Source organism: Danio rerio, chromosome 4 (assembly GCF_052040795.2).
Source record: "Danio rerio strain M-AB ecotype USA chromosome 4, GRCz13ab, whole genome shotgun sequence".
Lineage (NCBI taxonomy): Eukaryota > Metazoa > Chordata > Actinopteri > Cypriniformes > Danionidae > Danio > Danio rerio.
The window spans coordinates 24,447,928-24,474,864 of record NC_141024.2 but is presented as its reverse complement, the minus strand read 5'-3'; the positions used below and the strand labels follow the sequence as shown (position 1 = coordinate 24,474,864).

The following is a 26,937-nucleotide window of genomic DNA, read 5'->3' as shown; positions in this document are numbered from 1 at the left end:
TGTTTGATTTGGTGGACTAGAAAGGAAGTTGTTTTGTCAAGTTGGTCTTTTCCTTATAGTCCAAATCGGACACAATGTGCAAGCCACACATCACCAGGTTCAGCTTCAAATTTGGTAGGACACATTATGATCTTGAACCAAACTCAACTACATATTAGGTGAAAGAAACACTTCACTTCTTTATGAAAATAAGCTCATTTTTTAACTCCCATCATAAGTTGAGTTTTACCATTTTTTAATCCATTCAGCCAATCTCTAGTCTCGGTGGAAGCACTTTTAGCTTAGCTTAATATAGATCCATGTATTAGACCATTCGTATTTTGCTCCTTGTAGTTTTTGTTTGGGTAGGTTGGAACTAATCTAATGCAAGCAAGTTTGCATCGTTCTTTCTCCATTTTTATTTTTTTTTTGTTTCTGACTATTCTTTGTCAGAGTGAAACAATGGCCAAAAGTTTTAAAAAGTATACACACAAGCCAGAAACCTGCTCAATATGACCAGATAAACAGAATCAGCCTGTTTGGAGAGTTGTAAAATGTATTTGGAGAGTGTACCTTTAACATAACCATGATCTAGCAAAGTGTATCCCAACACTGATCCTTGAGCAGGGGTGCCTAAACTCGGTCCTGGAGGGCCTGTGTCTTGCAGTTTTTAGTTCCAACCCCAATTAAACACATCTGAACCAGCTAATCAAGCTTTTTATAGATATACTACAAACTTCCAGAAAGGTTTGTTGTAGCAAGTTGAAGCTACCTGGTAGGGTTTGTTTGGTTAGGTTGGAGCCAAACTAATGCAAGAAAGTGTTCCTTTAATGTAATCATAACCATGACCGAGTAAAGTGTATCCCAACACTGATCCTAGATGTACACAAATATGTTTAACTACTTTATCTGAAATATCCTTTATCTGACCAGTCTCCACTTTCTTTTTGAAAATAAGCTTTATTGATTTTACAACTCTCGTCAACAATTGAGTTTTACTATTTTTTTGATCCATTCAGCCAATCTCCAGTCCTGCTGGAAGCACTTTTAGCTTAGCTTAACATAGACCATTGTATTGGACCATTAGTATCTTGCTCAACAATGATGAAAAAGTCCTAGGAGAGTTTTTAAACAGATTTTTCCTTTAAAGCAGGAAAACCATCTCAATTCCTGGAGGGCCGCAACCCTGCACAGTTTAGTTCCCACCCTACTCTTACCTGTAGGTTTCAAACAAGCATGAAGGACTCAATTAGTCTGATCAGTTGTGTCAGGTGTGTTTAATTAGGGTTGGAACTAAAATGTGCAGAGTTGCAGCTATTCAGCAACTGAGTTTGACACCTGTACTTAAACGTAATCACAACCATGACCTAGTGAAGTGTATCCTAACACTGATCCTAGTGGTTCACCAACGTTACACGTTTTTGCGTAACTCCTTTAATTGACACATCCTTTATCTGACCAGTCTCCACTTACATGAAATCAACTTTGTTTGATTAGAAAATTAAAGCACCCAATTTACCCAATTTAAGCAAACATGAACCAATGAATCAATTTCACAAGGATTACTAGTTTTCGTTTGTGTAGGTTGGAGTTAAACTAATGCAAGTGTAACTCTGCCTGTCCTACACCACCCAACCTGCTCCGAGCTGGGATCTAATCAGTGACCTTCCACATGGGAGTCGGTTGCTCTAACAAGGAGGCTTAAGACCATGGCCTCTACTGCTTGTCACTAGAGCACCTTTAGAGGTCAGAGGATTGAGGTTTACCTGCTCAGCACTTCACTAGCTGGCCTCTGCTACACTCACCCCCCTAAACCTCACCCCCATCCAGGTCACAGCACCAGTGTAACCCTGATGGTTTTACGCCACCCAACCCACTCTAAACTGGGAACGAACCAGTGACCTTCCGCATGGGAGTCGGTTGCTCTAACAAGGAGGCTAAAGACGATAGCCTCTAGTGTCTGTTACTAAAGCACCTTTAGAGGTCAGAGGAGTGAGGTTTACTTGCACCACACTTCATTTGTCTGCATTGTTCTCTCTTTCTCCACTTTTCACTTCTTTGTTCCTTACTATTCTGCCAGAGTGGAATAATGGCCAACAGTTTCAAAAGGAGACCATAGCATATTCACAAGCCAGAAACCTGCTCAATATGACCAGATAAGCATATCAGCCTGTTAGGAGGGTTGTAAAATGAGCCTTTCTTGTTTTTAAACAGAGAGTATTCCTTTAACTTAGTAATAACAAAGACCTAGTTAAGTGTATCCCAACACCAATTCTAATTCTAGAGGTACACCAACACATGTAACTTCTTTATCGGAAACATCTTTATCTGACCAGTTTCCACTTACATGAAATCAGGTTTGTTTGATTAGAAAAGATTTAAAAATGTGTGCTATTTCTGTGTCTCCAGGAACATGGTTGGGAAACACTGACCTAGTGCCTAGCATCAATATTGTCCAGATGCCTACTTTCAAAATCCTAGCTTAGGTCCGATTTAAGCATGCATAAACCAACTAATCAAATTCACAAGGATTACTAGAAACTTCCTGGTAGTTTTTTTGGGTTGGTTGGAGCTAAACTAATGCAAAAAAGTCTTCATTGTTCTCTTTCTCCACATTTCACTTTTTTGTTCCTTACTATTCTCTGTCAGAATGGAACAATGGCCAAAAGTTTTAAAAAGTAGACACACAAGCCAGAAACCTGCTCAATATGACCAGATAAACATATCGGGCTGTTTGAGATGCTACTTGAAGTGTGAATCGACAGGAGCTCTCAAACTCTACAGGATTTGAAGGCTTTTCTCGGCTGAATTGTGAAATCTTTGGGCCCCTCCATCTGTCTCCTGGCAACCGTCTATGATTGGCAGCCGATATATACAGCTGACATCTGCTGTGTCTGTGCTGTGGGTGGAGTTACAAGCCATAAGGAGCTCCATTACACATGATGAACATTCAGCGAGAGCCAGCATCACCTCTTTTCTGACACCTCTCTCTCCGCTCAGTAGGCTGAGAGTGTGAACATACTGCATGGATGGATCTCTCTTCTTCTCAATCTCACACACGCAGACACTCACTCTAGAAGTGCCCTTCTCAACCACAGAATTCACATTGTGCCAGATACCCAGTGCCCGTTTTTTTACACTTATGTGCCAAAAACTCGAAATGGTTCCCTTTCCGCTTTATTCACAAGCACAAAGGCGGTCACAAAGCACTCAATTTCAGAGTCCATTTCTGTCGTAACCTTCCTTTTTGACCTCCCAACACTGCACTTTCTCATCCAGTGACAGCTATTTCTGCTTTCTTTTTATAGTATATAATATTCAAGGTTGAAGTCATGAAGCATAAAATCAGAAATGACTTGTTTAATCGACCTTTAACATTCTTGGACTCATTGTGAACAAAAGTAATACATTAAGTATTTGTAATTATTTATTATAATGTGAAGAGGACTTTGTTTTTCCATCACAGATCCCACCAACACCGTCCTTCAAGGCCCCTAGGTTGAAACTAATTTCCATCGGCCCTATCCTACTCTTTCTTCCTTCTTCTTGTTGGAAATGTCACATTATGGACATCAACTTTGCCTTGGATGGCATTTCACACTTACCTTAAACCTGCTATTTAGGACCTGCAACATGTTACAGATGCATCTTTGCCCTTATATCTTGACCCAGGTTTTGTTTTGCAATTAGAGGTAGATTTCCTGCCTCTAATCACCTTCTGTGATGTGCTAATTAGGCTCTTAATTCTCTTGCTTGCTCAGTGGATCGAGAGGGCAGACAAGCGTAGCATCCCCAGAGCACTGTCTGACCAATCCAAATTACATGCTACTGTTGTCTAATGGGATAACGCTGAAAAAGCCTTTTTTTTCATGATTGCATCAGATTCTGTGTTTGTGTCCTTGCTTTCAATCTCAGCTGACAAACACTGACATTTGCTTGTCATCTTAGAGGTTGTCTTGTGTCTGTGAAGTCTATGAGACTGTAGGGTGTCCCATTTTTAGTAATGTAGTGCTCACAATCTCCGTTCATTGGTCACTTTCGTCTAACCAGCTCTTGGAATGAAATCTAGACCATCATGGGACATTTGTCACCAAATTCTTCCCTCATAGGAGGGCTGCATTTGGGACAGGACCTACAGTGTAACACTTATGTGCACTTCCTCAGCTGTATTTCTGTGTGTCCCTTGTGCGTGTATTTTCTCTGTGTGTGGGTGCTTTCATGTAGTATAGAGTATATACATTTTACATGTATATACGACACATGCTGTGCATTTTCCTGTTGTACCACTTCAAGTCTCTGTCCTTCTTGGCGGTGTGCCACTTCCCATGGTGTGTTGGCGTCATGGCCACTGCATGTAGCCGTGCCCCAAACACACTAATCTAGAGTCACCTTTGGAGTTTGTAGATGTACTCGAGCTCACGCATAGAATTCAATCTTATGTAGCAAACGCCACTACATACAAATTCTTGTACATAAATAAAACATGCTCTTGTAGAGTATTCTGAAGAGCACATGAATGAACCCTCTAGTTTATCATGCACAATACACACGCACGCAGACATTGACACTTTCTCTTTCTTCAGGTATGAATGCTCTGCAGTTGCAGAATCTGGCCACTCTAGCAGCAGCAGCGGCTGCAGCACAGAGCTCGGCCAGCCCGTCCACCGCTAGCGCCCTGACCTCCAGCACAGGGTCCCTGGGAGCCCTGGCCAGCCCAGGTAACCAGAGGCCATCCCATCATCATCATCATCAACAACATCAACATCATCTTCGATAGTGGTATCATTTGCATCATAGCGCCGTTGTCCCTTCTTTCGTTTCTAGTTGAGTTCCTCATTGTCTTTGGTGTTTAAATGTCCTTCATCGCAATGTCTTGTGTATTTGTGTGTTTGTGATTGTAGTTCCTTGGTACCGTTCATCACGGTTCAGTCATCATATTCATCATTGTGTTTGGGAGAATGTGTCAATATGTGTGGCGTTACGTTGTTGTGCTCTTTGGCTTTAACCGTGCTCCACTCATTTCTGAATCTGAAACCAGGAGACAGTGTGGCACATGGTTCTACCGTTGGTTCTCGCTCTGAAACTTGAGAATTTCTTTCATACTTGCTTAAAGGCAAATGAAGGAAATTTTTTTTTTTACATACTCTTGCTTGTTTTAAGGGATGTTTTGTATTGCATTGCCCTTCTGTAAAAGCATCGTTACCTTCATGATTGCAATAATCAACGTTGTTGTCGAGAACTCTTGCCTTTTTTCTGCAATTTTAAGGTACTCCATTTAGGGATCAAACAAGTATTATGCATATATCTATCCACCCGGACATCTATTCATCCAGTCTCATCTACTTCATTAAGACTGCATGATAAGAAATGTATCTATACAGTGGTAATCAAAATTTGAGAACAACCTACAATTTACAACATTTCAAAGTTGCTGCTTAGTCACATTTGACCTTATCCTAACAGAAGTAAATGAACAGGGTAAGGATCAGTGTTGGCATACAGTGTATTGATGTTTAAAAGGATTACTTACAGTAATTTGGACTGAAAGCTCACTCTGGATTGACCAAAACATCTTTAGCAAAGAATCAAAAGGAACTAAAAAGATTCAAAAGCTCAACCTTAACCTTTGCTGAGGACCATGTTGTGCGGTCAAAGTACTGGTCCAAAGTTCACTTTAGGGATGAAAGCAAGTTTAATTTGTCCAATGGGATACAGTATGCTCATCAACAAATTGGATTGCAAAATTAGTTTAATGATATTCACATTACTTGAATATTTAATACCCCGCCCAGTCCGACTATCCACAAATCAATCATCCATCCATGCCTCCTTCCCTCTGTGTACCACCACTAATGCTTTTATATATGTATCTTTAACCATTCCAGTATCATCAGCGATTGTATATGTACATTCAAACATCTCTCTTTTTTTTCCTCCTCCATTTCTCCATCTGTCTCTCCTTCCTACTCTGTCTGTCTTTCCCCACAGCAGGTTCCACAGCAAACTCCAGCGCTGCCATGGGTTCCCTGGGTTCTCTGGGGACACTGCAGGGTCTGGCCGGGGCCACCGTGGGCCTCAATAACATTAATGCACTAGCAGGTAGCGTCAACAGTGAGTACTACCGTCCATCTGCCTCTCCATTTCAATCCATGAAACATCACTTCATACCAGTCAACCACTGCTCAAAGAGATGCCCGCAGTCTCCTAAACACACACATAGTCTATGTGCGGAAGAATTGATGACAGGCTATCGAATTATTAGAAGACGATGCACACCTGAGGTGGTGATGTGGTCATAACGATAGCATTTATTTTCTAATAATTTAATGGACTGGGTCAATTATTTTGCTTACACCTAATAACAACCCCTAAAGATATCCTTGAAATGTTGTATATCAATTTTTTTGTCAGATTTTTGTCCTCAAACTACTGCTGGGACTAGTTTTTTACGCATCTCATCTCATTTGACTTTTTGTCTGCTGTAGAATAACTGAAATAGTTTGCAGTAGTGATATGAAAGTTTAATGCAGTCAATAACTGTCTGGAACTACTTTAGCTGTACATTTATCTGAAACTAACCCCACATCAGCCAATCAGAATCAAAGATTCAATAAGTTTTTGTTCAATTTATTCTAAAGGGCAAACAAAACAAGGGCATCTCTCTGAGCATCAGTGATAATTTGTTGGGTGATTATTTTGGTAATATATTGAAAGTGTGTGTGTGTGTGGTTTGTAAAATGGCTCATTATTGAATCAAAATGTATCAGATCAATTCCATTTGCTGAGTCAGAACAAATGTAGTCCATCACTTGTAGTTGTAAGTGTGTTTGCACCAATTGGCCGCATCTTCACACATTAACACACCGCTAAACCATTGCTCTGGGTGTTTCTATAGACGTGCACTTGTGTTGTCGCTATTGTGTGTGTATGTGTGTGTGTGTGTGTGTGTGTATGTTGTGTATATGTGTTTTATCATTGGAGTTTGAAGGATTTTAGACTTGAAGAGATAGAAGATGCTGTTTGATGTATACTAGGGGATTGTTCACCCAGAAATGAAAACAAAACAACTCAAAAATACTCACAGTAATGAATATCCTTATCAAACAAAGGAATTAGAACAGGTATGGAATGTTGTAAAGGTGAATAAATTGATCACAGACTTGTTTTTTTAGGGTTTAGTTCATCCAAAAGTGAAATTTCTTTCACAAATTAAAAACCTTTCTGCCATTCTAAATCTTCAACTTTAAGTTGACCTATGTATGCACAATAAATATTGGAATGACTTCTGACACTCCTGTCCATCTAGTGACAGTCTTCTCACCTTAGGAGTAACCACACATGCCATTTTACCCGTGACAGTATTTTATTGTAGTTCTATGTCCTTAATATATATTTATTCTCATTCATTTCCATAAAGTATTATTAACCCAGACATTCTTGCACTTTTTTCCATACTTGTTTATGATCTCTCATTTACTAATTAGTTGTTGAATAAATCAGTCTAAAAATCAGGTTTTATAATAGACACATTTTAAACGTTTATATTTCTACACCAAACTGGAGTGGAAACTAATTAGTGGTCCCTCGTTATTTGCAGTTACTTTCTAAAAAATAACCTGCAATAGGCAAAATCCACAAAGTAATCAGCTTTATTTTTACAATTATTATAGATTTTTTAAGGCTGTAAACTCCCTCACTACACACTTTATATACTTATTAACATTTTCACACTTTTCTCTCGTTTAAACAATCTCAAAGTTTGAAGAAAACTAATTCCAGTATTAAAGACGAAACCAAAGATCAAAACCATTTATTTATTCTGTAATGGCGCCCTACAGCCGCGTAACTTTAACCTTTCTTTAGCATGTCCAGAAGTTACAGTACAGCACTTCAGAGTCACACTGCTAGCGATCAAAGATTTATGTAAACTTGGCAAACTGAACGCATTTTGTACTTTACGGACGACATGGCACAGAGAGGATTGAGTGACAATGGCCTACAGCTAGTGAGGACACATACCACAATGCGCTGTAGAAAAAAAAGCATGTCAAAGTGCACAAAAAAAAAATCCATGAAATTGTGAGGCCATAAAAAGTGAACCCTGTTATAGTGAGGGATCACTGTATATAATGAGAATATTACATTTGCACTTAGATATTAATTTATTTCTCTACATTTTCTCGTTGTAACAAAACTGGCCTCCCTAATTCACCCAAAACATTAAAACATGGTTCAGCCTTACAAATCATACATTGCTCTGCGTATGGTTTATTGCATGTGACAAATCCACCAGAGGGCGCTGTTAAATAATGCGCATTTTGTTATACATTTTATATACATGTGCTTCTTGTAAACGTCCATGAGGGCAGGGTTTATCAGACAGGTCGCCTGTGAACAACTGACTTAAACCCTTCTCGAAACCCAACCAATAGTGTTTACAAAAGCAAACCTAAGAGAAAAATGCACCACGAGGACATAGTTTAACCTTGATTTTACACTACTTTTATCTCTCTTGTTAAAGTGTGCCTCACCAGACACGAACCCCTGCATCATAAGTATAGCACTGTACAAAGTAAACTACCGAGCAAACTGACCACATGGGAAAAATTGTCCATATAGAGCTAGATAGAGAAAAATAAACATATTTGATTACAAATAATAGACACTGTTAAGTAGTGTTGTGGTATTTATTTGATATTTTGCTAAATAACCCTGTAAATATCATTAGTGTGAAAAGGAGCAAAAGTTGTTGTCGTCATACTGCCCCCTAGTGTTCATTTTACCTAAAACCTGCAGTCAAACTTATGTTTAAGAATGTTTTTGCAGTTTCACAAAAAAATGAAGAGGCTCAAATCACTAGCTAATAGGTTCGGAATGATATGAGTGTTAGTAACTGATTACAATTTTTTATTTCTGGTTGAAGTATCCCTGAAGTTAGGTTAAGCTAGGTTATGTGAGTCTAATGATACACACAGTAGCTGGTAGACAGTTGCACATTAGCTTTGTGCACGTTTCCACGACTGGACAGCTATATTGACAAATCAGCATTCAAGACCTGCGCTATTCATCTTCTAATAGAATGTACCTAATGGGCGTTGCGGAACATAATTAGTATGAATAGGCGTGCGAAAGATCAGTGTAGCCTGTGCATGTGTATATGTCAATGTTTCGGCACACGGGCAAAATCTCTATCCACCGCCGCTGACCTTTCAGCCAGGTTTCCAGTTTTATAAATCAAGCTCTCTGCAACAGAACGCCTACAATTTAAATTCATTCAAATGACTCTTTCTCACACATACAAACACACACACACACACACACACACACACACTCCCAGTGCTCATTTAAGAGGCTGTATTGTGTAATTGAATATAAAAGGTCAGCATTGTAATTATTGCTGGATAAATGAGGGATCTGGCCGTCCAAGCACTTCGCTCATCATTTATTGTTTCCAGGCCGTCAAGCCAAAAGGCCAGTCAGTAAATACTCATGAATCAGTCTTTATAAACACACACACACACACACACACACACACACACACACACACACACACACACACACACACACACACACACACACACACACACACACACACACTTATGCATGATTTATAGTCTGTACACACTACGTGTAGACAACTGCTTCTACACAGAAAGACGATTTGAGCATGTTGTTAAGCAATATGAATATTTATTTCCATATAGTAGCTTTTTAAATAAAAAATAACTATTTTATTACATTATATTGTAATGTATCTGATGCTTCTGATATAATGAAAGCATTTAACATCTAATTAATTAGTTTGTTTAGAAATAAATGACAGATTATTTGAATACTGAAGTCAAAAAATTGATTTGAACAAGTTTGCCCCACTTAAGTTATTGAGGTTTGTAACCAATGTAAGGTAAAGCTCAGTTTGAGAAAGGCTGGTGTTTTTGATCTCTGCTGGAAGTCAACTGTGACGTGCTTTTGATCCATAACCATTGTGCTATTGAGCAAGACACTAAACCCCGGCTTGCTCCAGGTGGATCGTGCTTGTAGTAAGATTATGGTGCAATCTACCCTCAGTATTACATGGCTTTAGGTGTAGTTTCCCCCCCTTTAAAACCCCTATTTTATTTTATTTTGTTTTATTTTTTTTATTTTTTTTTGTTTTATTATATACATATATATATATATATATATATATATATATATATATATATATATATATATATATATATATATATATATATATATATATATATATATACTCAATATATCAATTATACTTCATATCAGACTTACAGGAAACACCCAATGAGGGTGATTTTTTTATTTTTAATTTTATTATTTTATGAGTATAATAAATTTGAATATGACCACTAAATATTCCGTCTAAATATCCACTAAATATAATGACTAAATATATTTATATTTTGTTTCATTTTGCAAAAATATATATGTTAAATTAAATGATGATTATTTTGGACGTAATTTCACATTCATTTTTATTTTTGGTTTTATATTTACAATTAATTTCCAACAAAGAAAAAAAGTTATTTCCGTAAATATAAGTTTATTTTAAATAATATACTTAATTCATTAATTCTAATTCTAATTTTCATTTATATTATAATTTCATTAGATACATAATTCAAATATCTCATATTTGACCCCCTTCTATTTATTTATTTATTTAATTAATTAATTAATTAATTATTCGATCATTAATTTATTTATTTTTGCTTGTTTATTTGCTTGTTTAATTATATTATAGATTTTTTTTTTTTATTTAGCAAAACTATTAAAATTTATTTTTATTTTATTTGTTTTTTTATTTACACTATTTAGCACTATATAATAAGATTTTTCAAATAAATAATAAATTAATATTTATTTATTTTTTTTCTATTCATTTATTTATAATATAATTCTATTAGATGCATAATTCAAATATTTCATCTTTGACCAACACATTTATATTTATTTATTTATTTATTCAGTCATTAATTAATTAATTATTTTTGTTTATTTGCTTGTTTATTTAGTATATTTTAGATTTGTTTTATTTACTTATTTACATTTTGTAAAACGTTTCAAATTTATTTTTAATTGATTGGTTTATTTGTTCAAATAATCTATTTTTCAAACTCTATTTACACTTATTAACACAATACTATATTTTAAACAATATAGTGAACTATTAATTAAATAATTTATTAATTTATTTAGTTATTTATGTGTTCAATCATTATTAATTTATTTTTTGTTTATTTGCTTGTTTATATAGTTATATTTTAGATTTTTATGTTTGTTTTATTTATTTTTTTACATTTTGTAAAACTTTTCAAATAATTTTTTTATTTGATTTTTTGTTGAAATTAATAACATTTTTAAACTCTTTTACACTTTTTAACAAAATACAATATTTTGTAATAATGTAATTAATTAATTGTATTATTTATTTATAATATAATTTCATTAGATGCATAATTCAAACATCACATCTTTAACCAACACTTTTTTGAATTAATTATATTTAAGATTTTTTGTTTCATTTATTTATTTACATTTTGTAAAACTTTTTATATTTAACTTATATTAACTTTTTTATATATATATTATTTGTTTGTTTGTTTAAATTAATCTTATTTTTAAACTCTATTTGCACTTTTATTTAAGAGTAAATGTAGCCTTGCTAAGGATAAGCGAAAAACATCTTTCAAACACATAAAAAATCTTTTGAACAGTAATCCCAAAGAGTTTCTCGGCACCGATGCCCGTATGTTTACAGAAGTTACTCCCCGAAGCACGTTTGCATCTGTTTCTGCAGGCTGGGCTTCTGCCTTTAATGCGTTTGTATTTTATTAAAAGCCTTTAATGTTTTCCCCACAACCCCTTTTTAATACACAGACTGCTGACACAAATAACGAGATAATTAACGTAGCGCTCCGCAGTGTGAGGTTAAAAAGGTGATTGGTCAGATGTTTTGTGTGTCTGAGGGTCGTTTCGTGCTGCTATTGTGACATTAGTGTGCATGTTTAGGCCACGCTCCTCATTTGCATACACCGGTCAGTATATTATGTATCTTCTCTATCTTGTGTTTTGTGTGAGTGTGTGTGTGTGTATATGTGTGTGTGAGTGGGTGGCGTTTATGATGTATTGTCCTGCGTGACGTTTGTGGTTCTGCCGTTTCAATGACTGTTACAGTCAAAAGTTTGAGATCAGTGAGATTTCTTAAAATGAGACAATTCTGCTCACCAAGGCTGCATTTCCTGAATCAAAAATGCAGAAACAAAATTGTAAAAACAGTGAAATATTTTTTGTATTTAAAATGATTGTTTGCTTACTGAATGTAGTTTAAAACTGAATTTATTCTTGCGATTCAATCCTGAATTTTCAACATCATTATTACAGCCTTCATGGTAACAAGATCATTCAGAAATATTAGTTTTATGGGAGGGGAAGCGTCAGCTGACCATTAAAGATGAGGAATGGGATCTAATCTGGACTCTAGATTAGATCTGTTATAGGACCAAATCTATTTAATTAAGAATTTTTCATAGATTACACTTGTACCACTTCTCAGAAGTAAATTTAGTAGTAATTGTGTTGAATGTAAGGTGGAAGTGGGAGACAACACTTATTTATTATTGAATTGTGCTGTTGTTAGCGCTTATTGGTCAAAAGTTGTTACTTTTATTAGCCATTCGTTTGACAGTTGGATCCTTGATCTTTGATCTTAGGTCTTCCGGTTGGACGTTTGCCTGACAAACTCATTAATCGTTTATTTTACATTTTAGCCTTTGCTGCTAGGAAAAAAACATACTAATAAACTGGATCAGCGACAACCTTTCATCCTTGAAAGGGTGGCACAATATTATTGGGGAAATCATTCCCTTAAAATTCCGTAACTGTGTCATTCATATGTCTACTGGGGCTTTTTATCAAGTCTGGACTCCTTACTTGGATTTTATTAATGTTTCTTTAAGCTGTATTTTGAGTTATGGTATGTCGTTATTGAATTTATGTATTTTATTTTACCATTATTTTATCTATTTATATATTGTCATTTTGTTTATTTAATTATTATTATTATTACTATTATTTATTATAATCATTTTATTATTTATATCTTTAGCATCATTATTTAATTATATATTATATAATTATTATTTAAAAAAAAAAAAAAAAAATATATATATATATATATATATATATATATATATATATATATATATATATATATATATATATAATTATTAATATGATTGCTATTATTTATGTATTTATTATAATTATTTTATTATTTATGTCTTTCTTTAGTATTGTGTTGTTAAAATGTATTTTGAGATTAATAGTTAAAATGTAATAAAAAGATGGAATAAAAAAAGAAATAATAGTTTTATTATGAATAATTGTAATTGATAGTTAATCACTGGTGATGTTTAAATAGGTTTATTTGATGAATATAATGTTCAAAATAACAATAACAGCATTTACTTTTGGGAAAACAAACAAATAAACAAATAAATAAATTTCTCAACTGATATTTAACAGAGCAAGGACATTTTCACAGTATTTCTGATAATATTTTTTTTCAATTGTTTTATTTTGGCTAGAATTAAATATTTTTTTACATTTTTACAACCATTTTATTGTCAATATTATTAACCCCTTAAGCATTTCTTTTTTTAAATATTATGTACTGTCATCATGGCAAAGATAAAAGAAATAATTTATTAAAATTTATTAAAATATTTGGTTTAGAAATGTGTTGAAATAATCTTCTAGAGTCGAGTCCTGAAAAACTGATAATAATACACTGATAATATTAATACATTTTTAATAATAATAATAATAATAATAATAATAATACAATCAATAATACATTGAGCAGCAGAATATCACAGTAAATATGATTTCTGAATGATCATATGACACTAAAGACTGAAACTACATTGGATAAAGAAAACGGTTAGTTTAAATGATGATAATATTTGTATAGCTTTTGCAAATACAGCTTTGGTAGGCACAGGTTTCTTTTAAAAGCATTTGAAAAACTTACTGACTGATTTATTTGACAAGCAGTGTACGTTTCCATGTGTCGTTGGTTTTTATTTTTGTGTGTGTGTGTGTGTGTTCTGTGCGTGTCGTGTTGTGCTTTGTTGTAGAAACACACCCCGAGTTCAAATGCTAACGAGTAAGAGCACTTCTTTTTTCTTTATTGTTGGGTTTTATGTAAAGTTGCTCACATGCTCTCAGGTATGGCGGCTTTGAATGGCGGGCTGGGCAGCACAGGTCTGAGTAACGGTTCGGCCGGGCCTATGGACGCTCTCACACAGGCCTACTCAGGGATCCAACAGTATGCGGCTGCCGCCCTGCCCACCCTCTACAGCCAGTCCCTACTGCAGCAACAGAGTGCTGCAGGCAGCCAGAAAGAGGGTATGACACACACACAGACGCAGATGTAAACTAGTTTTACAAAAATCTAAATTTACTCTCCTTTTACTCAACCTCAAGGGGTACTTTCTTCTTTTGAACACAAAAGAAGATATTTTGAAGAATAATGGTAGAGATTGAGATCCATAGTTGGAAAATATGGATCAATGGCTTGTGGAAATTAATGTCTTCTTCAAAATTTGTTCTTTGTGTTTAAACAGTTTTGGAAGTGGATGATGAGTAAATTATATGCAATATAAAACACATATAAAAATGCAAATTATATTTTGACTATCAGAAGGGTATTTTTTTTCCAGCAATGTTAACTATTTAGTTTAAAATTCAAGTTGTCTTTATTTTATGTATTAATTATAATAATTGGTTTTATATATTATTATATTCCTATATTATAAATCGAAAGTGCTTAACCCTCCCAAAACACACATGAACCAATTAATTAGGACCTGAACAATACTTGATAATTACAGGCAGGTGTGTTTGATATGGGTTGGAAAGTATATAATAAGCAAACTATTGTGATTTATAAATATCCAAATATATAAAATGTAAACCATTTAAAAATCACAGAGGCAATGAATAAAAACATTCTGTACACATTTGTTATCATATTATGACACGTGACATGTAATTATTTAATGGTTTGTGATTCTAAAGTATATTAGACAGTAATATTTTAAAGTGTTGTCCTTATAAAGTTTTATAAGAATTATAAAATATGGTTTAAAAAATTCATTGAAAACCTGTGTTGTTTTGTAAAAGTAAACATTTAGTTAGAAATTCATATTACATAGATGTAAATTAATTATAAAATTCATACATATAGCTCATTTATGTCGCACAGCAGATCTGGAAAAATATACATGACAAAAATGTAAAAAAACAAAGTAATTTTGCGCTTCAAGTGTGCAGTTGATTAAGCATTTATATTTATATACAGTCAAAGTCAGAATTATTAGCTCCCCTTTGAATTTTGTTTCCTTTTTGAAATATTTCCTAAATGATGAAATGATGTTTAACAGAGCAAGGACATTTTCACAGTATGTCTGATAATATTTTTTTCTTCTGGAAAAAGTCTTATTCGTTTTAATTTGGCTAGAATAAAATCAGTGTTTGATTTAAAAAAAAAAAAAAAAAAAATATATATATATATATATATATATATATATATATATATATATATATATATATATATATATATATATATATATATAAGACACAATTATTAGCCTCTTTTAAGCTATATTATTTTCAATAGTCTAATTTATTGTCATCATGGCAAAAATAAACTAAGGGGGGGGGGGGGCATTGTGGGCTAATAATTCTGACAATATACATAAATACTTTAACTAATAGTGAATTATGAATATGATATGCATAACCAGAATTTATTGCATTTTTTGTACAATTCCTTTTGTAATATTATAAGGATAAATAAATCAACAACAGCATAATAAATTGTAATCTTATCAGTTTCAAATTTTGTTTACTATTACTGCGTCTATTTGCTGTTAAACTATGTAGAAGATTTGTAAATGCAGCAGCACGGTTGTGGCTTCTTTGTTAAATGTGCATGCTCTGTTTGTGTGGAGCAGGACCTGAAGGAGCCAACCTGTTCATCTACCACCTGCCACAGGAGTTTGGGGACCAGGACATCCTACAGATGTTCATGCCTTTCGGAAACGTGGTGTCTGCCAAAGTCTTTATCGACAAACAGACCAATCTGAGCAAGTGCTTTGGTATGAACTGACAGACAGTCACAGAGGAGACACCGCAGGCATTTTTAAAAGGATAGTTCACCCTAAAACAAAAATGTCAAATCACTATCCACTTCTTTCCAAACATGTATGGACTTCTCTATTATGTTATGGACAGGAAAGAAGATATTTTGAAGAATGCTGGAAACTGCCAGCTATTTTCTCTATCTGGATTGTAATTGTTTCTCAAGGGGATATAAGGGATATTTGCCATTTAAAACTGGTAGAATAGCTGTTTGAATCCAGAATGTTTGTGGGATTTTTTCTTTTTCTTCTCACGACCCAAGAGAAAAACACTGGCCGAATTACCTACTTTTTTTGGACAAACAGCATGGTCCTGTGGTGATTTAATTGTAATCCAAATCCACGTCTAATTGAAATCAACCCAAAAAACTTGTTTTGTAAAGCCTTTTTGGTCATTGTGAGCAGTTATACTTCTGTGTTCTGTCCCTGTCTGCAGTGGAGTTTCTACAGTATCTTCCACTTTTTTCTTTGTTATTGTTTTAAGTTGTAATGCCTGCAATGCGACTGTAGAAATAGCTCAGGCTTACAAGCATTCAGGGAAAAAAGAAGTTGACAACTTTAATTACAAAATAAAAACAAAACTAAGGAAAAAAAATCTGGAGCTCATTCGTGGGACTCTAGACTTGTTAAACACCCACATGGTGGGACTTGTGAAGCTGCGCATTTATGGATTTGCTCTTTAATGATCGGACTTTTAGCAGAGAAAATCAAACCACATTGAACTGAACTTCAACTCTGAAAACTAGACTGACACAGTTTCACTTTACTACCACTGTGTTAAGCTGCTTTGACACAATCTACATTGTAAAAGCACTATAGAAATAAAGATAAATTGAATTGAAATGAACGTCTCTCACCTCCACTCACATTCGTCACTGCTACCCAGCTGACCAATCACAGATCTTCCACTCCATGTCGTCCCAATGTGTTTTTACATTTTTCAAGAACATTCTTCAAAATATGTTCTTTTATGTTTAACAGAGGAAAAAACAGATTTAGGTTTTTTGGGGTGAACTATCCACAATCATTTTTATTCATAAATGTCTACTAACTATCTAAATGGCAGAAAAAATAGATATAAATCATTTTAGTTATTAAATTCAATGTTTTAGTGAACCCTTTCAGGAAAATCTACATGGACTGCATGTTAAAATCATAAGTGAAACATACATGAAACGTGGTTTTGAAACATGACATGATTATGTTTTACATGAGTATGTTACAAAACCACACATTCCATCTATGTTTTGCTTGTAATTTTAACACATGAAGCTCGTGAGACACTTGTGTTTTTTCTATAAGAGATGCATTGTCTAAAACAGGGATGTCAAACTCAATTCCTGGAGGGCCGCAGCCCTGCACAGTTTAGTTCCAACCCTAATTAAACACAACTAATCAAACTAATTGATTCCTTCAGGCTTGTTTGAACCCTACAGGTAAGTGTGTTGGAGCAGGGTTTGAACTAAGTTTTTAGTTCTAAGTTTTAGAGTTTGACATCCCTGGTCTAAAACATTGGTTTCAGTAAACCATTATTTTAATAATCAAAACCATTAAAGAATAAATAACTAGCTGACAAGATTTAAAAAAAAAAAAAAAAAAAAACAATTATTAGGTTTTTAATCATAGCAAATATTGTGTAAAGATTAAAGTAATGACAATAACAACAATGGATTTTACATGAACAAAATCTACTAAGATTTGAAAGATATTTAAGCCTTTTTTAAATGCACAATAGGTTCATTTTCATTTATATTTTCACTAGTGCATAACTTAGACTTTTTTATCTGACTCAGTGTAAACTGCAGATAACCTGAATAAAAATGTAAGCATTTTAACTGTCAATATTTTATATTTTTTATCATCAAACTGATAAATGTTTTATTGTATATGTAACTAATTTTACCCGTCATAAATCTAGTGGGTAAATCATAGTGGGTAACTTCTCAACTTGGGAACCGACTACACAATCTTATGGCAATTCATACAGTGTAAAATATTATATGATCAATTAGTCATGACAGAATTTAGGTCTTAAGGTCATTATAACATATTAAACTGAGTTAATCATGTTTTAACTTAATTTTATAAGTCACAAGCTGTTTTAAGTCGGTTTAACATAATATAAGTTCAATGAACTCAAGTTTAATTTGATTTAGCTTTCAAATTTAAAGCAGGTAGGATTTATTTACAGTGTAACTTTTTGATTTAGTGGCTAATTTGTATGAATTTTTATAATCTCATTCATACATTTTAGTACAATAAGCTAATCCCCCATGATGGTTTGGTTGTAGTATGGAGGTATTCTTTCTTAAAATACATAAAAAAAAGTTATATTTCCTTGTGAGATCGGGCTAAAACCACCGTTGCTCTAAAATAAGAAGAATTTGTAATTTGCTCTCAAACCTGATCAAAATCTGTCTTGTCTTTCCTCTACCACAGGTTTCGTCAGTTATGACAATCCAGTGTCTGCGCAGGCCGCCATTCAGGCGATGAACGGCTTTCAGATCGGCATGAAGCGTCTCAAAGTCCAACTTAAGCGCTCGAAGAACGACAGCAAACCGTACTGATCTTAGCACTAGGGCCTCTCTCATGTTACACTGCTAGGGTAAGTCCCCACTGCTGCCACGGTCACCAAACTGGGACTCCAAGGGGAGGGGGTGCACGAGGGGGGAGTTTCACCCTTTGACCACCAGAGGGAGCCACTCTCCCAAAACCGTCTTTTCAGCTTTTTCAATTAATAACAGTATTATTATTATTATTTGGTCTCTTTTTTTTCTCCTCCACATGAACGCTTCCATTTTCCGCCATTTATTATTATTTTATTTGTATGACTTGCGATGAATGAACAGCTATTATTGGTCAATTTTTTGATTCCGTTTAAGTCATGTGTAAACATTTTTTTTTTTAAAGTAAATATTTATACAATGGCTATTTCATTCTATGATGAAAACAACAGCAGAAAGTAACGATGTATAAAGTATTATTTGTTTCTCTTTGTGAACCTGAGGCTTGTAAGGACAAGTAGAGAAGGTTCCGATATGATTAAAGCACCAATATGCACATTAACCTTTGCCCTTTGGCCTCTGGTGTCGGTTCAGGGCTTTGCTGCTCCTTCGAACCCTTGGCCCACTGGCACTAGAGAGGAAAGGGTTAAACCCGCTGTGGCCTCTCTGTAGTCAACGGCAACAACTGCCTAAACAGCTTCCTCAACAAATACTTGCCGTCAAATGTTCAGTGATTTTATTAATTTGTTTTTTAGATTTTTTTTTAAATTCATTTTCTGTCAGTATGTTTATTTTCGTTTGTGTTTGTTTGTTTGTTTATTTGTTTTTGAAGAACAAAAAAAAATAGTCCGAATTTATGCGTCAGATAATTGTGGTCTTTGTCCAACAGAATTTGTGTAGAGCATTAAAAAAACAAACATTTTGATCTGTCGATGGTTTAAAAAGAATAAAGCATTCTAGGTTCTATGTGGAGGGATGGGGGACTGAAAACTTGATATTTATCGAAAGAAAAAAAAAACTTAAATTACAGAAAGCCACAGGCCTGTAAATTTTATTTGTAAAAAAAATGCAGTTCTATTTTTATACAAAATTTCTACTGCCTCTGAAGTAAAGGACTTTATTTATTATCTTTTAAGTTATTGGGTTTGGAAAGTCGTGCTCTCTCTATCCTGAGCCTCGTCCGGTAGTCTTCTTAAACCACACCATCCGCTGTGTGACACGTACAAAACCCCCTCGTTTTCTTTCTTTCTTTCTCTCTCTCTCGCCTTCCCTCTTGCCATTTCCCACAATCCCATCCATCACGTCCCCATCATACCTGTCTCTTCCTCTTCTCTCTCTCTCTCTTTCGTCATACGTAGTGTAAATCTCTCTCTTTTTTACGTTTCATTGCGTATTGTTTGGTTTTTGTTCGTTCACTCCAAAAAAAAAAAAAAACTGAATAGTTTCTCCCAAACGGCGATCCATCTGCGGCCTCGGATTGGGGTTCAGACCGGGATGGATACTTTTGGGTGTGTGTCTGTACTGAGGAGATGGAATGTGTGTTTGTTCTTGTAAATGTGTGAGCGAGTGCCTCATTTACGTGTTGCCAATCTATTAGAATTCTGTGTATTATTCGAAAAAAAAAAAAATCAAATGCTAATGTGATGTTGGTGAAACGCTGGTTAATAGCGCTGCTGCTGTTGTTTGTTTGTTTTGTATGTTTGTATGTTTGTTTGTTTGTTGTTCTCATGGTTTAATGATGTTAGTTGTGTGCCGGAGCTGTGTGTGTAACTCTCCTCTCCCGTTTTCTTCCCTAGAACTCATCTCCATGACTCTATGCTCATCGTTTGCCTAGCATGTCTACGTGGCGTACAAAAAAAAAACGTCTCATCGTCCCGTCATTGTTTCTGATGTCTTTCTGAGTTCTCCTGCTCATAATCTGGTCTCCTTTTAACTGATCTTTGTACTTTGATCTTAGCCTGATCTTTTTTGGAGAAAAAAAAAAATCGCATGTGACCTCATTTTGAGCTTTGTTTTATTCCTGTTTTTCTTTGGTTTTGCTTTGTTTTAACTGGTGAGGGAGGGAGGGAAAGAAGGAAGGGAGGAAAGACTAAAGAAAAAAAAATACAATAATAATAATGTGAAAACGCTGCATTCACACTCTAGAGACAGAGTATATTTACTAACATAACCAGAGCATCATTTTAAGAAAATAGAAAAAAAAGAAGAAAAAAAATTCCTGTGGCAAAACATTTATGAGTATTTTCGTTCATTATTTTTCCGTTTGTTTTTATTTGTCCGATTGTTTTGTTTCTCTCTCTCTTTATGTTGTTTTTTGTTTCATTCATTTAACGTAAACTTGAACGTTCAATACAGGGATTGGCGTCGGGACTTACTGTTGGCAAACACTCTTAATTTGAGGCCTGCCGTAAGAAACCGGCGTCGGTTTCTAAACGAATAGACTACTTCCACGCAGTTTTAATAAAAAAAGAAAAAAAAAAGCTGTCTGATCGATATTAGAATCTCTCAGAGCTTGCTCGTGGTTTTTACATTTTTCAGGCAGTGTAAAGTTTTTTGATAAGGCCATTTTAAGTGGCTTGATTTCTCATTAAAGTCTATATAAAACCACTTTTTTCTAGAGTAGTAAAGGTATTAAAAAAAACACACACACATACACACACACACAAGATTGCCCTGTTTGGGGGGAAATGCTACCTACGTGTCACACCTTTTGCTGAACTGACTTACAGTTAGACAATCCGTGGTTTAAATGCACATGAAATGACCTATATTTTATACTGTTTAAATGTATAGAGGAAAAAAAAAACAGAGTTTGTGTAACCCGCGGTCCCGTCGGTGCTTTTCGTGGATAAAGTCGTGGTTTCATCAAGTCTAACAGTCTTATTTGTCTCATGTTTTTAAAGAGAAGACTAAAAATCAATTTACTTGAACAATAGACAAAGCCTTTCATAAGTACAATTACTACTAATTTTGTTTGTTTTTTTGGGTTTGTTTACTTTTATTCTCGTTTTTTGTTTAGTTTTTGTTTGTTTGTTTATTTGTTTGTTTGTTCTTTTAAATAGGAGTCCCTCTTTGCTAAATTTCTTGTTGGGTAATTAGCTATATAAAAATCCTTAAAAGTTACAGTGTCGGCTTGTGAAGCATCTATGTCATTCTATTATTTTATTTCTATTGTGGGAAACAATATTTAGATGTGTTATGTTGTTCAGCAAAATGTGATTTTTTTTTCTTATAAAGAAAAAAAACAAGATGAGTGGAATTTAGTGCCAAATTCTGACGGTACATCCTGCCTACAGCTTCAGTGTTTTACTTGTGAAATTATTTGATAACATGGGTATTTTATTACGTAAGTGTTTTGTATGGAACCCTCATATTTAAAGATATAGATTTTAAAAAAAAGGTTGTTAACTTGCTCTTCTGTGGTCTTGTTGCCTGAAAATGTTCATGTTTTTTGCTTTTTCTTTCTTTCTTTTCTTTATTTGTAAAGATGTAAAAAGTGCCCATGTGTCATAATCGCTCTCACAAGCACACACGCACACACACACACACATACATTCACAGGTAAGCACACATATGCACGCATACACACACCTGTGCTAAAGGTTGACCTCACAACCCTCTTTTCTTTGACGGTGTGTGTATGTGAGCCCCTGAGATTGAGTCTCAGCAGTTCTCCTTATGAACACACACACACACATATACACGTAGATCCAATTACACCACAGGGGGCCCAAAATTGACAGAAATTACCATGTGATGGGAGAAAATATTGACGTATTTCTGTGAATTGTAATTTTTGACCATCGTGACAGCCTCGTCGTTACACAAATAATCATTACAGTTCAGTTAAAAACGTCTCCGTGTAGTCTTGCTTTTTTTGCTGCCTTTATCAGGACAATTTTACGTTCGTAGGACAACCAAATCTCGTCCTGAAGCCAAAGTAGTTCAGTGTGATCCACGGTTTGCAATAGCGCCTGTAGCACTTTGCTGTAAACGTTTACACATCGTTCAAACGGCCCATAAAACAAAAATAATATTGTTTACAAACGTAGTTTACAGGCAGCCCCCGTCAGACCAGTTTACTTCACTCTATAGCACTATTTTATACCCAAGCTCTGCCGTTGCCTTAACACTTTGATCAGTATTAATGGGCTGGAATTCATTGCTGCACATTTCAAATGTGTGCCAAGGGTGTCTGGATGTGTGTGAATACAGGTGTGTGTCTTCGTTGTGATTGGTTGTTTGTCGTCCTTGTTGTTTCAAAACCTAAGCCAAATCTAAATCTGCCAAACTGTGTGCCGGTTAAAAACGTAAGGGACTCCTTCGTGAAACTAGAACAAATTTCTATATATTGTTCGCCAAGTAAAAAGTACATTTTCGTATGAATCAATTATTTCCTGTAAAATCATTCTTAGATGACAGAATTTATTACTAGATATTGTGCAGAAAAATATTCTTCCTTAAATTGTTTGTAAAACAACTTGTACAAAAAGTTCTATGTAAACCGGACTTGTATAAATTGTATACAGTTGTTCTATGTAAATTTTTAAGCACAATCAGAATATTTATAACATCCTTCTTTCTGAAATTTCCAAACATGTGAATTTGTTTGTGAAAACCATACCGTTGTGTTCAAGTAAAATTTGAGCACATAAAATGTTCTTAAATGTTTTCCTCCTCAAATTATTGGCCCTAAACAGAATGTATTTCTGTATAAATGGTTTGTAAAACCAGCCTTGCGCAAATTTGTTTTATGTTCGTACGTACATTTTTTGAACACAAACAGAACAATTCATTTATATTTTCTTAATCATCGCGTGAATTACAACCTGTGTCTATTCGAATGTAAATTGCCATGCACATGAATTTGAGTAAACTATCTGGAAAAACAAGCAGGACATATTTACGTCAAATTTGTCTTGTGTGAATAATTCTAAATACGCAAAAAGATTCTGGATTTTTTTTTTTCAATGTTAAACGCAGAACACATTTCTATATAAATCATTGATAAAACCACCAATTTTATAAATCTTCACAGTAAGAAATGTTGGGTTCTACCCAGTTCCTTAATTTTGTCCCAACACAAATCGATTAAGGTAATCAACTTAGTTTTTATAAATTTAAGTGGATTGAATATAAAACAGTTAAGTTGTTCCAAAAAAAAAAAAAACTTAAGAATTGTGGTAAGTAGTTTGAACCAAAAACCTGATTTTTTGAGTGTTGCGTAAAATATATACAACAATTTGAAGTATTTTTTTTCCCGCTCAAGGAGAAAAGTTGATGTATTATGTGTTTGTAAATTACCTAAAATGCAAGCTATGACAATTCTAATGAAATCGTGGCACATATGCAGAAAGACCTTCTGTAAATTGCACATAAACAATATATTTTATTTGTATTATGTTCTGAAACTAAACTGTTACGTTTTTTTACATTGTATGTATGAATGGTTTAAAGAAAGGTTTATATAAACATTTGTTCTGATTGAGTTTCACGAATGAGTCCCAAATAATGAAAATAAATTTCCCCTTAATGAGTGCATTTCGCATTGGGAAGTTAAAGTCAGTCGGTTTAAGATATGCTGTTCTTTTTTGCCAAATTGTAAGACCACTAGCACAAACATAAAAGCACACTAGCACCGGACAGTATTAATACTGAAGAATCTTTTCGCTTACCCAGTAAGGTAGTATTTCCATCCTAAAATGTTCAAAAGAAAGTGAGGAATTATAATCAAGCAAAAAAAAAAAAAAAAAAAATGTCAAAAACATCTTCGATTGACCTCATATCCTCAATATCACTGCGGTTCGGCTTATACCTCAGCTCGGGGCTTCTCAGATATTGACATTCTGCTTCGCTCAGCACATTTAATCACAATCAACTTAAGACAAACAGGGTAAAGCTTTCACAATTTGACATACACATATATTCGTTGGATGTTTAGCAAAGCACAAAGTCGCAGGAGCTCTCGCTGAGACTCTTCACTCAGGGGTTTTCCGCACCACACGCATCTGAGATCTGTTTGTTGTTTCTTTTGTTTCTTTCTTACTTTCTTTCTTTCTCTTAAGTGCTATTTAACAAGTGTATTTTAAAGGACAAAAAAAAGATGTGTAGTTTCTTTGCATTTTGGCTTATGTCAAGTTTTTTGGAAATGTATGTGTTTTATCTAACGTGCCGTAACAAAAGCTTGTCGTCTGTAGATTAATATCATTTTGTTTGATTCTAAAAAGATTTAAATAGTTTTAAGTATTGTCTTGAGAAAAGCCAAAGTCAATGCATTTCAGTGGATTATGTAAGCGTGATACATGTTTGTTTGACAACACTTTGGAAATCTGTCATTGGATGGGAATTTAAAAAGTACAAAAAAAGCAGGCTTTCCTATTTCTATCACTGATTGTACTTATGCCTTTTGTACCAGTGGAACTTTTTATACTGGCAATTAAAGGAAAAAAAAAAAAAAAAAAAAAACTATTTCTGACAGGCTGCGCGGCCCCAGCCAGGGGCCGTCAGCGACTGGTTCCCGAGTTTGATTTCTAGTTGGCATCCAGAACGTTAGGTTTTGATATAAAGATTTTTTAGGAGAACTTTGGCTTGGTATCTTTAGCCTCCTCTTCTTTGTTCTTCTTCACATCAATATTTGCTTTCCTTGCTTTCTTCTGTTCGTTTGTTCGTTTTTCGGAAAGAGGGTCGAGGAGTTTCCTTTTGGCTTATAAATACGTAATACGGTTTTGTCTTTACAAAGAGTCTTTACAACAGCGGTAAGTTTCATTTAGTTAAGTATTGTGCAGTCACCATGATAAAGACGATTAGACGACTTAGAAGTATTTAGTCACCTTCAGTGGATAAATGTATTAGTTTGACAAACAAGATAAAAGTAATTTGAGGACTTTGCTTTTAGCTGTTTAGATTTTTCTGGTTTCTCTGTCTTTGCTGTTAACCTAACTGTGTAGCTGGAACAGTCAGACTTATTTTTGTAAATGTATGTTCTTGTGTGATGCAGTTTTTTGCCTCTGTCTCCGATATTAAACCATTTTTCCTAATACTCGTCTCTTTCTCTGTGGCGTGGTGTTCCAGTACCTGTCCGATGTTGTACAAATGTTCACGCAACCCTCCGGTGTTTCACGTCTCTCTTCTTTATCCCTTTATTTCTGTTCCGTTTGTTTTTCATTGATTTACATTGCGATTAATTTCAGTCTCGTCACCAAACATGGAAAATATACATACAGATTTATATATGTATATTTCTGTGCAGCCCAACTTGCTGTAACAGTAGATGGACAGCCATATATATGTGTTATATTTATAAAACACCCCAGCCTTGTGGTTTGTAATGTCTAAACTTAAATTTTTACAACAAAAACAAGTAATTGATCAATGTTGGGGTCAAGTATTACATGTTTGTAGTGTAAAAATGATGGTGCTGACTGTCAAGTCACACTGTTCTGTACTGTACCGCTGCTCTGGGCGAGGCCCCCGTCTGTCCTTCTGTCTGTGTCCCAATCCACTATGTGCTGTCCATGTGTCCACTGCATCCCTACAGAGATACCAGAGAGTCCCAAATCAATTATCAAGCCATTCAAGTGATAATTAAGTCTTAGAGTGCTTTGAAAACACCAGTCAGTGCAGGCTTTTAGCCAGGATTGCGTAGTCATTAAAGAAAGGTACAGTGCACCCAACAATAAATATTCTGTCATCATTTACTCACCCTCGTGCTGCCACAAAATGTAAATGCTTCGCTTTTTTTCAAGCCCTGTTTGCACTATGTTTTGGTCCGATGCGCATTTTTAAATTTCACATTAAAAATGTTGAATGGAAATCCCAAGATGCAAATGAAAGTTAAAATGTTCACAAATGAGCAGGATAAACTTTTTATCCAATAAGAAATAAATCTGAAGACATCTGAAATGTTGATTTGGTCATAAATTCGTTCAGCCAAAGTCCATCGTCAAAGTGGTTTGGTATTTTTACTGTCTGGACTCCAAAAGAGTGGTCTTGCGCCTCTAAAAGCCACTTCACGTCCATTGCAGTTTGACTTTGTCTTTTGAGGCGCATACAATTTATTATATTTACATTTACATTTAGTCATTTAGCAGACGCTTTTATCCAAAGCGACTTACAAATGAGGACAAGGAAGCAATTTACACAACTAAGAGCAACAATGAATAAGTACTAAAGGCAAGTTTCAGGTCTGTAAAGTCTTAGAATGGAAGTGTTAGTAGTTTTTTTTTATTTTT

At 34.5% G+C, this 26,937-nt stretch overlaps 1 protein-coding gene across 54 annotated transcripts in view; it reads left to right on the top strand.

Annotated features, from left to right (window-relative positions):
• celf2 (cugbp, Elav-like family member 2) overlaps positions 1–25,743 on the top strand; it is a 439,402-nt gene extending 413,659 nt beyond the window's left edge. For 6 of the 54 annotated variants that reach the window (NM_194401.2, NM_001442951.1, NM_001442956.1 and 3 more), the window contains 5 exon segments: positions 4,563–4,697; positions 5,968–6,090; positions 14,227–14,406; positions 16,017–16,160; positions 18,642–25,743. In NM_194401.2, coding sequence (NP_919382.2) covers positions 4,563–4,697; positions 5,968–6,090; positions 14,227–14,406; positions 16,017–16,160; positions 18,642–18,769 — 710 coding nt within the window. In that variant the 3' untranslated portion in view covers positions 18,770–25,743. 54 annotated transcript variants of the gene reach the window in all.
• Positions 25,744–26,937: the final 1,194 nt, after the last annotated feature.